Below are 12,056 nucleotides of genomic sequence, written 5' to 3' on the forward strand. Positions count from 1 at the left end.
CCCCGGTTTACATTGGGGACATGTCAGAGAGTGTCCGAGAGAGAGTATGTGTGTGTTTACACACGCTTTTCTCTCTGTCAACTCATGAGGAAGAGAGTGGGCACGTTCTCACACGCAAAAAGATCTTTTTTTCTGTATATATACGCAAGACAGTGTTGCAATATCTCGCATGCGTACTCCCCATCTCAATAGAAATTTTCTAAAAAAAAAGTGTGTGGGCTCGAGCACAGCGACAGCGTATATAACTAGGCGCACGCGTTCTTCCCACTAAGACATCTCTATTTATCTTACACATATGTGCCGCCTCACCCGGGGGGGGGAAGATTAAAATAAAGTATATGTGGGTGTTCTGTCAACAAGAGTTAAAAAAATATATATTTTAGAAAAAAAGATCTCTATATATAAAAAAAAAAAAAACTATAGAGTCGTAGAGTTTTCTCTCTCTCTCTCTCTCTCTCTATCTCTCTCTCTCTCTCTCTCTCTCTCTCTCTCTCTCTCTCTCATACTCTCTTTTTGCCACACACTCTTTTTCTTCTCTTGTCCCTTTAAAGCCCCACACTCATTCTTATATATATATATATATATATATATATATATATATATATATATATATATATATATATATATATATATATATATATATATATATATATATATCATAAAACCAGATGTAAAGTCAGGCATGTCAAAATGAGAAAGGAACTTCCATTTCTACTAAAGAGAATTCCGAAAATTTTAAAGTTCACTACAGAGAAAAAGATACAAATACCATACCGAATCTCCTAATAAAGATCGAGTTAGAAAATGAAAGAAATGTAAATAATCATTTCCATAATAAACATTTATATTGGTTATGTGCACCTTGAACCAAATAATCATCTTAGACAGACTACTGAAAAAACACAAATTGACAGTTATGACTTTACAAAGGAATAGTAGTCTAAGCAACAAACTTTACATAAATATAAAATTGGCAAACAGTATGATGCTTAACTGACAACAAAAAATTTAGAGTTAAGAAGCCCACCTTCAGTTTTTGAACTTTACCGGACTTATAAACCATTTGGTGCGACAAATATGTTGATGCATGGTAATATGAGAAGAATTTTTTCACAGTTTCACAGTAAGATTCTTCTGAAGACCAGGGAATTGATCGGACAAGAATTGTAAAATGGCTTGGATTTGGAGGTGATCCAATAATATGTAGTAGCCTCAAATTAGTAATACTCTTATATTCCTAAATATAAACACCAATAAATCAATATTTAAGAATTGGCATAGTAAAACTAAAAAGAGGTAGAGAAGTTTATCTTGTAGATAAATTCAGATCCTTACAAAGTAAAGAAGAGCACAAGCCGATAATGTTATGATGTATAGTGCAAGACAATGAGCCCAAAGCCTGATGACATTCAAAAGAATAAAACAACATATAAGTAACCATGAGGAGGAAAAGTCTAATGAAAAAGCAGATCCACATTTTTCTTTGAAAGCATTGTTCATTCCTGCTTATGAAACTTCAAGTAACCAAAGATACTCAATTGTATTTCTCAACTTGTAGAATTTATTGGCGGCTAGTTCTAATTAACATAATTTATACTCCAATTGAAAAATAAGATATAACTCATACCACTTTGATCCTTCTTTGACATTCTCAATGGTAAATACTTCCAGCGACTCCAAAGGTATATTCTTATACATTCTGTCCATTCCATGGTAATTTACAGGAAGCACCAGAATAGTGCATATGACAGCAGCAATGGAAAACACTCGAATACTGAAGGTGACAATGGCAACATTACAGTTAGTAATGCCACAAGATAGACAATCAAATTTCCTTTAGGCATAATTTTTATTTGATATGCTGTATGATGAACTGATTTTGATTTGAATAAAAAAATGGAGCTGAAACCAAACACATAAAAACCAAGGCATAACAAAAGCACTACATAAACTTTATAAAGGACAAAATGCCAGCTCACACTTAGCTTCATTAATTTATTTTGGTACTTCATGAGTAGTGGGTTACCTATATCAATTATATGTAGTCAACAGCAATCTTGCTTCTATCTCTGAGCACAAATCTCAATTCTTGTTATTGGCATATAAATTTTTAAGCAAATGCCTTCTTATGCAGGCACAAAACCATCAGTAAAGGTGATAGATGAATAGATGAACATTTGTCATGTTATATGATATCACACCACAAAATTTAATTAAAATAGATTTCAAGTATTTGTTCCATCTGACAGCATAATATGCAATCAAGTATGATTTTTAGATGAATGTTCTATTTCCTAGCTAGTTTCTTTGTTTAGATGCTCAAAAGAGTGATTTTCATGAGAATTTGTTTCTGAAATAAGGTAAAATCATTTACAAAATGATAACATTGAACAACACAATTTACATGTTAATTAAAACTGGCCAGAGAGGTTTTAATAGTGAACAATGCAGGTGAAATGCTATCAAATATATGCTCCTTACATGTACTTGTAGAGACATCAAGTGAATCTAGACTACAGAGAGTAGACTAAAAATATCCATTAGAACGACCTTAATAACATCTTCACTTCTACTTAACTAGGTATCTAAAATCTTGATAGTTGGTTGGCATCTGAAGTTTTCAGATTAAAAAATTAACAGATAAGAAAACAATTGACTCTAGCACATTGTGTTATTACTATAACATAAGGCACACAGATAAAACTATTCAAATCTTGGAAGGACTGAACAACCTGAAAACAAGTATCCTCACAAAAACCACAGCATCCAAGCCACCAATAGCCAATATCTCATCCTCAGATGTTTCCCATGCTTTCAATATCCAGCTAGGGGAGGGAACAAATCTTTCCAAGCAGAGATCAATGCGTCTTGAATGCTGAGAGGCTAGTCTCCTCCCAAAGTACACATTAACATTACTGGGTTGTTTTCTTAATACAGAATAAAATGAAAAGAGAACCACACACACAGCAATATTAATTCCAGCAGAAGTTAAAAGAGCAGCAATATCCATCCCTGCTCACTGTGCTTCAAAACTTGATGCATCTCATTACCCGAGAAGAAAGACATTTGAAATCCAAACCATACCCATCACCTGAAAGAGTATATATTCCAACAAATGTCTTCGTCAGAAATGTATTTCTTTGCACAAGTACGGGAATGCAACATTGAAAGATCTTCTCATTTAATTTGTTAAGGTCCAGCAGGATTTCTTTCTGTAACTATGTCATTTTTCACTATGCCACAATGGGCAACAGTACAGAGACCCAAAGGATTGAAGCGAAAAAAGGATAATTCACTTGAAAGTTTTAACAATAACAGACACACTAGCTGAGAGCTAAAAGAAGTGAAGTTAAAAGAACCAGAAACAAGAATAATTTACTTTGACATTCTACAGTCATGACTCATGAAGATATACACATGCCTAAAATTTATATCACAATATACAATGTTTCAGCATTAGGAAACAGTCCATCGTACAGCGTGAACTTGAGAGAGAAGAATTCAAAATAACAATAAATGCATCGATGATGACATTACATTGGCAACAACATTCTTACTCAATAATCAAATCCAAGTTATGGAGGATTCATCGAGAGCGCTATGCACAAGTATGCAGAGTCACTTGGCCTCAAGTTTCATTACCCTTTTCCAACTTCCCAACAGATACCATAAAAGTTCCATTCAGAATCACAATTAGTTGTAACTGATACTATTTGAACTGATTTAAAAATCACATTTCAACTCATTTTTTTTTAAAAAAAGACATTCGATTGTTTGAATTGATTTACAACTAAAATTCCATTGTTCTTCAGAACACAATAAAGAGTTAAAGACAAAATGAATTGATCTTATATCAGGTATTTTACTTAATTACCCTTATGACCTAACAAATAAGGGGAGAAGAAGTCAATTCTAGCAACTAGAACAAAATTAGATCAATTCACAAAATATTTTATCCCACACACACTCCTAAATGCTCAATTTAACTAATTAATATTCCAATATCAAATTCGAAAAACCCTACTTAGTTCCCCTGCTGGAGGAGATAAACTTGAATAGTGTGCAAAACTAAAACACAGGATTCAGAAGCCAAAAAAACAAAAAAGAGCAAAACCAGTTCAGTAAAATATCAACTCCGCTTATTAGTAAAATCAAACAAACTTAAGATTCTAGAGTTATCTATCTAAACAACAAGAACAGATTCACAATTTCACACACATCGCAAAACAGATTGAAACTAACACAGCTTTTAAACCAAAAACAATAAGCACAACAACAACAACAACAAAAAAATCCGAATCAAACAAAACTCCACAGCAACAAAAAAAAAAAAACGGAAACGGTTAACTATGAATGAATGGATGAAAGAGACAAAATCGAAACGATTCTAGAACAAACTAACAATCCGAGAACCGAATTAAAAGTCAAAAGAAGAAGGAGGCATAATGTACCAGCACAGGAATGCACAATTCGTCGACGAAGATCAATTTGCGAAGCAGTGATCAAAGAAGCGAGAAAATGCAGAATTATTTAAAAAGCAAACGAAGAAGGTTAGGTGACGCTTAAATGTCAAAACTAGCAGAGCAATGCTGCGAGTCTTGCTTCTACTTCACAACGACGCACGTTTAATATAAGGCAAAGGAATCGATTCCACAGCAACGAACCAAAAAGGAAACCCTAACTTTTGAGGTTTGTTTGGTTTTGTTTTTTCTCCTCTTCCCTTATTTTGTTTTCAGTCACAATACATTATTGATTCTTCTCTCTATCTCTGTATTTTTTCTTTCTCAGTTGCCTGGCCAGCGAACACGCAATTAGTTAAAGCGTAGACGTAATAATGATTGATCATAATCACAGAAAAGCCACGTTATAGTTATAAAATAACATAATCATCATAAGCATAAGCATATGGTGAGTTGGTGACAGGAACTTGTTTGGTTTGAAAGAAAAAGCAGGAGTAACGGATTCGCCACGTGGCGGACACCGAGGCGCCAACCTCTCAAGTGCGTGTGATGCATATTGTGTAACCGCTTGAACTGGCAAATTAGACCGTTTCGGATATGCTGCGTCCTGGACCATGACGCAGCGCTACGCCATCGCGATCGAGGAGCTGCCACGTGGACGTGATGTGAAAACATTGGCTTCTTGCTGCTGGCGTTGCTTAACAGTGTCGTGCCGACTTGTTGGGTAGAATTTTTTAATCGCTAACTAACGCTTTCTTTGCTCGGTTGCTGTGCGCCATAAACGCTTTTTTGGGCCCACTATTGAAGAAATTGGACTAAGTGGTTATATATATATATATATTAATCGTAGTATCTTCTAGTCTAAAAGTCCAACATGAATTGTTCGAGATGTTAAAATTTATTTTAAGTTAAATGATAATAAGTGTCTTAGGCACTAGTCAAGAAACTTCGAATATAATTTTTTTATTAGAAAACGTAAAATTATATTTTTTTTATGATATATACATTAAAAAAATAATTTTTTAATTAATATGTTTAGGATATTGACTAGTAAGATTTTTTATTTAAAGGGCTGGTTTCTTTTAACGAATGTTTTTATATATAAAAATTTAGAAATTTTATTTTTGGTTACATATTTAAACAACATGATTATCTCTCAATCATCATATTATATTATATTATATTGGTATTGAAAATAATAATTGGTGGAAAGGAGATGTGAATATGTCTAAATTGGACTTGGAGACAAATTTTTCTATATTTTATTTGTCAATTTATAACAAAAAGATTTAATAAAAAAAAACATGTGGAACACAATATTTGATGGATGGGTGATGGTGGGAACTGGGAAGTGTGGAGGAGATAGACTTGGATGGATTATTTGAGGACCCCTTTTCATACTTGCCTTTAAAACCATTTTATATTATGGGAAACCATATATGATGAATTCATTGAACGATATATAAACCATTTATTCAGTGATTGGGTTGTTGAAAATCTAGGGAGATATGCCACAATTGTTTTCTACTTTAGTGTCGGCGTTAAGTCAAATATAATCAACCCATCTGTCTAAAATGTGCTTAAATTTCTTAAGCCCAAAACCACACCCTACCTTAAAGCTCGATTAGTCAAATATATCAACCACCACGTATACCACGATAATATGTGCTTTCCTAACACGCAACCACCACGTATACCACTTGAAATAATAGGGTCATGTGATCGTTGGTGAATTTTTAATGAGTCCAAGTGGGGATGGAATGTGCAGAGTAGTATTACTATTTTGTCTATTTGATGCATGGAAATCAAAAATAGAATAAAAAAAGAGTATTTAAAGGCTGCAAATTGTTTCGGTTTGGAATTGACCATATAGTGATCCATTTTTGCCCTAGTATTGGATCAATTACCATTCATATCTTAAATATATGAAAATAAAAAATCAATTCACACTGATTAAGAAACTTAATTAATCATATTTAATTATATTAATTTTAACTAAGTAATATTTTTTTCTAATTTATTTTTTATTGAAACTTGATATTAAAAATAAAAAATTATTGAAATTAAAATCTCAATTAAATAAAAGATATTTTAAAGATAATAACAGGTTAAATGAATTAATTTTTTTATATTTAAGAAGAAGAAAAATGTGTTGGAGACAAAAAGGAATAAGTTGTAAGTATTGACTAAATTCCATATATTTAAGAACCTTAATATACGTTGATGAACACTAACTCGCACCTAGTAAAATTACTCTGATTATTCCATTAAGATAGAGTATTATTATCCTCAAAAAGCACACCTAGTGCCAAGAATTTAGTCAACATCAAATTCCTATAAATACAATCAATATCATTGTACTCACCTTGCAAAAAAACTGAAAATGCCAACCTTATATATCTACAAAATGTACATGTGTCATATTACAAGTCTTATTAGAACTGGTAGATTTTTTTTTTATCATAAGCTTATCTCAGTCTTGCCAAACAGCTCACAACCCACAGGATAACTAAACTATAGATCTTGGTCCACTCAAGTGTTCATTACCATCAATGTTCACCTGGTAGCTTTTTTTTTTCTTTATCATTGGAATGTCTTTTTTACAAATTACAAGAACTCAATCATTTCTCACAATTTCAAAATAATATTTCCTCCTATTCTATTTATAAGATCCAGAATGAAAGTGGTAATAAAAAGTGTTACCTTTGGTCTTATACATAAGTAACATAGTAAAAATCATCAAGACAAAAAAAAGTGATGGTCACATTTAATATTAGCATAAATTTAGTATCTTTAAGTTTAAATGTTATAAGTGATGATTTCATATAATATTAAAACTCATAGTGTAATGAAAAATATCATTTGTTGCTTATACATAGGACTAGAGCTAGTATTTTTTACTATTAACTACACTCTCAATTTTGTTATAATTGTCATCCTAAATTGTTTTAACACCAACCAAGAAAATTTAATAAATGGATGAAAGAGAATAATAATTTTACAAAATTAACTTTATGATCATTAATTTATTCTTAGTTTTTGTAGTCCATGCATTAAATATTATAAAGAATATATGTAAAAAAAATATTATTATATTAAAAAATTAAAATAATAATTAGTTTAAGGTAAGTTTTTTCTTCTTATATGATGATTATGGAATGAAGAGAATATTTTTCTTAATCCACATGAATTAGATAATTGAATCTTTAAATAGGACTGGAGGGAGTATTTTTTTAAAACAATGAAACAAAATTGTGGGAATAAATATAAATAAAAAAATTATTGAAACACAATTTTGCAAGAGATTATGGAAGCAAGAGTTCATTGATTTTTTCACTCAGTAATACAAAAAAATAAATATCAACCCAAATAATGCAATCCAAAAAAATATATTTCAACGATACAAAACATTATTCACGTTAAGAAATTGATTCCCCACGTGACCAGTGCTATTAATTTTTTACCTTGGTTTAAAAATCAGTTAAATGGGAAACCTATTTCTAAAGTAAGGTTTTTTATCCCTTGTTTAGAAATCGGATCCCAGGAAATCAATTTTTAAACTAGGTTTTTTTATAATAAAAAAAAAAATCAAAATGAGAATTGAGTTTTTTTTTTATATTTTTTTTAAATTGTTTTCTATTTTTTTCTTACAGTTTTTTTAAATTTTTTTACTGTTTTTTTGTTTTACATTTTTATCTTACTAATTTATATATATTAATTTATAAAAAAATATAATTTATCTAGAATAACATTTAAGAAAAATGCATGTATTTACATACTCAATATAAATGTAATTTAGTTAAATATTTACCAAAAAATATAATTTATCTAGAACAACATTTAAAAATACATATATTTAAATACTCAGTATAAATATAATTTAGCTAAATATTTATGAAAAATACATATATTTAAGTGATCTAATTCTTTTAGTTAAATCAATTAAATAAATATAACATGTTCAATTTTAATATAGAATCAATAAATAATGAAATTAATATTTTTAATTAATATTTTTAATTCTTAAATGTTGTACTTTTCTTCCTTAAAGAAATTTAGTGAATGATGTTGTTTTAACTTTTACTTCTATTTTTATTGATCTTTTGTGCTTAAATATATCTATGATATTAAAATTAAGAGAACTTAAAAGTAATAAAAACAAACAAAAAGAGGACTAATTAAATTTTATATATAATGAATAATTATACTTTTTTTACGCATGAATAATTACAATATAGTAAAATAAAAAAGTGATTTGAATTATATAAGGTAATAAAATAACATTGTAGTATTAAGAAAAAAAGTATAAAAATTATACAAAATCCCACTTAACAACTTATGAGTGTTTTTTTTTATATACTAGCATGTAGATAATTAAAAGGGGAAAAACAATTTAAAAAAACAAAAAAAAACTCAGTTCTCAATTAAAAAAAAAAAGTCTAGTTTATAAATTGATTTCCCAGCAGGGAAACTGATTTCTAAACTAGCAAAAAAAACTTTAGTTTAAAAATCGATTCCTAAAGGAAAAAAAAAACTGTTCACATCAACAAATCAATGGCGTGAACAATATTTTATATTATTGGAATATTTTTTTTTTGGATTATATTATTTTAGATAAATATTTATTTTTATTATTATTTGGGTGAAAAATTCAGAGTTCATTGTAGTTACGATACTAAAAATTAGAGATGCCATCTTATGGATCTACAAAATGTTAAGGTGTTCATATTACAAGTTTTTTTTATTTTTAATTTTTATAACTGTTCGATTTTTTTATCTTAAGTTTGTCTTGGCCTTGCTAAAGAACTGACAATCAACAAAATGACTATTGACCTTGATCCAGTCAAGTTTTCATTCACATCGACTTTCACCATAGTCTTATCTTAATCTACAATACATTTTTTACACCTTATCACATTTCATATCAAAGACATCAGAAATTAAAATGGAATGTTACTGAATATTCTATCTCCTATGAAAGTGCCTTTTATTTTGTATTTAATGTTATAATTAGTTAAAAACAAAATAAATTGACTGTTAATTTATAAAGCATTTTTTCTTACGTCACGCAGTTCATAAATATTTGTTAGTGCAATTTAAGTCTCATATTAGTTTGTTTCCATTTTAATTAACAACAAGTATGCACAAGTGTCACGCTAACTCCTTCCGGAGACATCAACTCTTACGCATAGGTGGTTCCTTTCTAAAATGGCTGTTTTTTTTTAATCTGAAATTTGTGGCATTAGATTTTGAGCAATTCTCCTGCTTATGATTCTGCTGCTAATGGATGAATTTTTTTAAGCTTAAAAAATAGCTTTAAAATAAGTGTTTTTCATATAAATTTTTTTTTTAAAAAATGAGATTTACTTTTTAAAATAAGTATATTTTTTTAAAACAGAAACAATTTAGACAAACACACTAGAAAATAAAAATTTACTTATTTTATTAAATAAATAGTTATTTCAACGAATAAGTTTAAATAAATTAATCAATATTTTCAGGAAAGAAGAATGGTGAGACTTGGCAACACAGTTCCCGCAGGCTAAAATCTTATTTTACTAGCTCAAGATTTTGTTCAAGAAATGGGCATGATTGATAAAGTTACTTTATTTCAGTAGCAACCTGATTCAGTATTGGAATTACTCACAAAATGCTTAGTCCGACCGTTGCCGCCTCTGCGGTATTGCAACTTGTGTCTTCGACATGAAGGCAAAACATATTCTATACCACCTTTTTTCTTAAATTAGGGTGTTCACATGTTACTCATCAATCCAAATAATTTAGGTTGAGTCATGTATTTATTTAGATTAAAATTAAATTAAACCGATTAAATCTATTCATATATGAATTAGGTTAAGGATTTAGATTTATAAATCCAATTAAAAGCAAATAGAACCGATCAAAATATTTAGAGTTGTTTGATTTGTTTTTAAATAATATTAATATTACAACTCTAAGCATTGGAACTGTAAGTGTCTAGATTACTAGTATTGAAACTTCTTTAAGTATTACCTTCATCTATATTATTATTTGTTTCATCTTTTTTTTTTATATCTATTTTTTGTCATGTTTATAATATTAATAGATCATATTTTATTCATTTATTTTATCAAATCTAGTTGTAGCAAAACTTATTGTAAAAAATTAGTTTATAAGAAATAGTTGTGATTCAAACTATTTACTAAATCTAGTTGAAAAATATTTTGTTTTAATTTGTATTAGTCTATTTTAAAATATTATGTTGATGATGTTAAATGAATCAATTTTACTACTTTCAAAAATTTGATAATATTACATTAATTGTATTGGATATTTGGATGAATCATGATATAAAATAATAATTCTATAAAAGAGATCAATTTTAAATGGATAAACCATGAGCTCGAACCAAACCAAAACATTTATAAATGAATTGGGTTGAGTTTAAAAAAATTTTGTGAAATCCGAACCGAACTTAAACTGATCAAATTTAATTGGGTTGGATCTTGAATTTGACCAAAACCAACCTGATCCGACTAGCCAGCGCGAACTCAACATTCTTTAGTCGAAAATCAAAGATTAATCTCTCAAAATATTAAAATTTATTTACCAACTTCTCCTAATCAATATTTTTTCATACACACAAACTCAAAAATTAAACTCATAATCGCATGCCTAAACACAAAGGAGACAAGTTCAAACCAACCTCATAAACTATCCTATTCCAGAACTCCTTTGCCTTTAAGTACATAATAATAACAGAAGAAACCGAAAGTATCCCTCTATTTCTGATGCCAGAGAAACCAGACCTAAGCGGGAATGTTGGCTATTCCAGCTTGTATTTATAAGATTTTAAGCCATTGATTTTTTTAATTTGTACTTATGAAATCTATACTCTAGTGCCTACCACTATATGACATCAAAGTCCATATTACAAGAATGTCTTTGTGCCTCTTTGGTAAACTATCATTTTTCAAATTAAAATCCATTTGAACACACATTTCAAGAACATTTAATGGTTCAAAATTAATTTTATCAAAATTCTACCAAACTTTAAACCAAACTGACTTTTGACAATGGCAAAATCAGCCAAGCTAAGTTCCGTTCATTCAACTAGTTGGATTAAAAGGATTGGCAAAAAATAAGGAAGATTTTACTATATTAAAGTGAAAGTTTTATTATGTATATATTTACATTTTTGAATTATGTCTTGAATTATATGTCAGGTAAATAGGAAATGTTGTCACTTATTGTACCAGAGTCAATGATAACCTAACTTAAAAAATAACCTTAAAATTAAAAGAAAAAAGATAAGCTAATTTTCTGAAAGTATCGTGATAATTGATATGACTCTTCTAAAGTGAGCAACTTCATACAGCAAGTAAATAATTTCAGCCTTAACGTGAAAATCAACGGTTAATATTACTACATGCATAACAAATTATGTGATGGAATATCAACCATTGATTTTGTCATCAACGAATGATATTTCTTACTTTTTCTTGCTTTAGGAAAACCAAATCTCATTCCCGTTCACGTATTGTACTACAATCTACAGACAGAACATAATATTATTCCTAATTTTACAACAGCAATGATGTAGATATAGACGAAAGC

The 12,056-nt window shown here is 29.2% G+C and overlaps 1 protein-coding gene across 2 annotated transcripts in view; it reads right to left on the minus strand.

Annotated features, from left to right (window-relative positions):
• The window catches only part of LOC100796574 (CSC1-like protein RXW8), a 10,453-nt gene extending 5,302 nt beyond the window's left edge, over positions 1-5,151 (minus strand). Inside the window, exons 1-5 of one of the 2 annotated variants that reach the window (XM_003556910.5) lie at positions 4,452-5,151; positions 2,733-3,091; positions 1,628-1,774; positions 1,336-1,399; positions 1,028-1,237 (exon numbers count right to left, since the gene is read on the minus strand). In XM_003556910.5, coding sequence (XP_003556958.1) covers positions 1,028-1,237; positions 1,336-1,399; positions 1,628-1,774; positions 2,733-3,010 — 699 coding nt within the window. In that variant the 5' untranslated portion in view covers positions 3,011-3,091; positions 4,452-5,151. The remainder of the gene's footprint in view (positions 1-1,027; positions 1,238-1,335; positions 1,400-1,627; positions 1,775-2,732; positions 3,092-4,451) is intronic. The other variant, XM_014773189.3, reaches the window with a different exon arrangement.
• Between the last annotated feature and the right edge of the window lie 6,905 nt (positions 5,152-12,056).

This window comes from Glycine max, chromosome 17 (genome assembly GCF_000004515.6).
Source record: "Glycine max cultivar Williams 82 chromosome 17, Glycine_max_v4.0, whole genome shotgun sequence".
Lineage (NCBI taxonomy): Eukaryota > Viridiplantae > Streptophyta > Magnoliopsida > Fabales > Fabaceae > Glycine > Glycine max.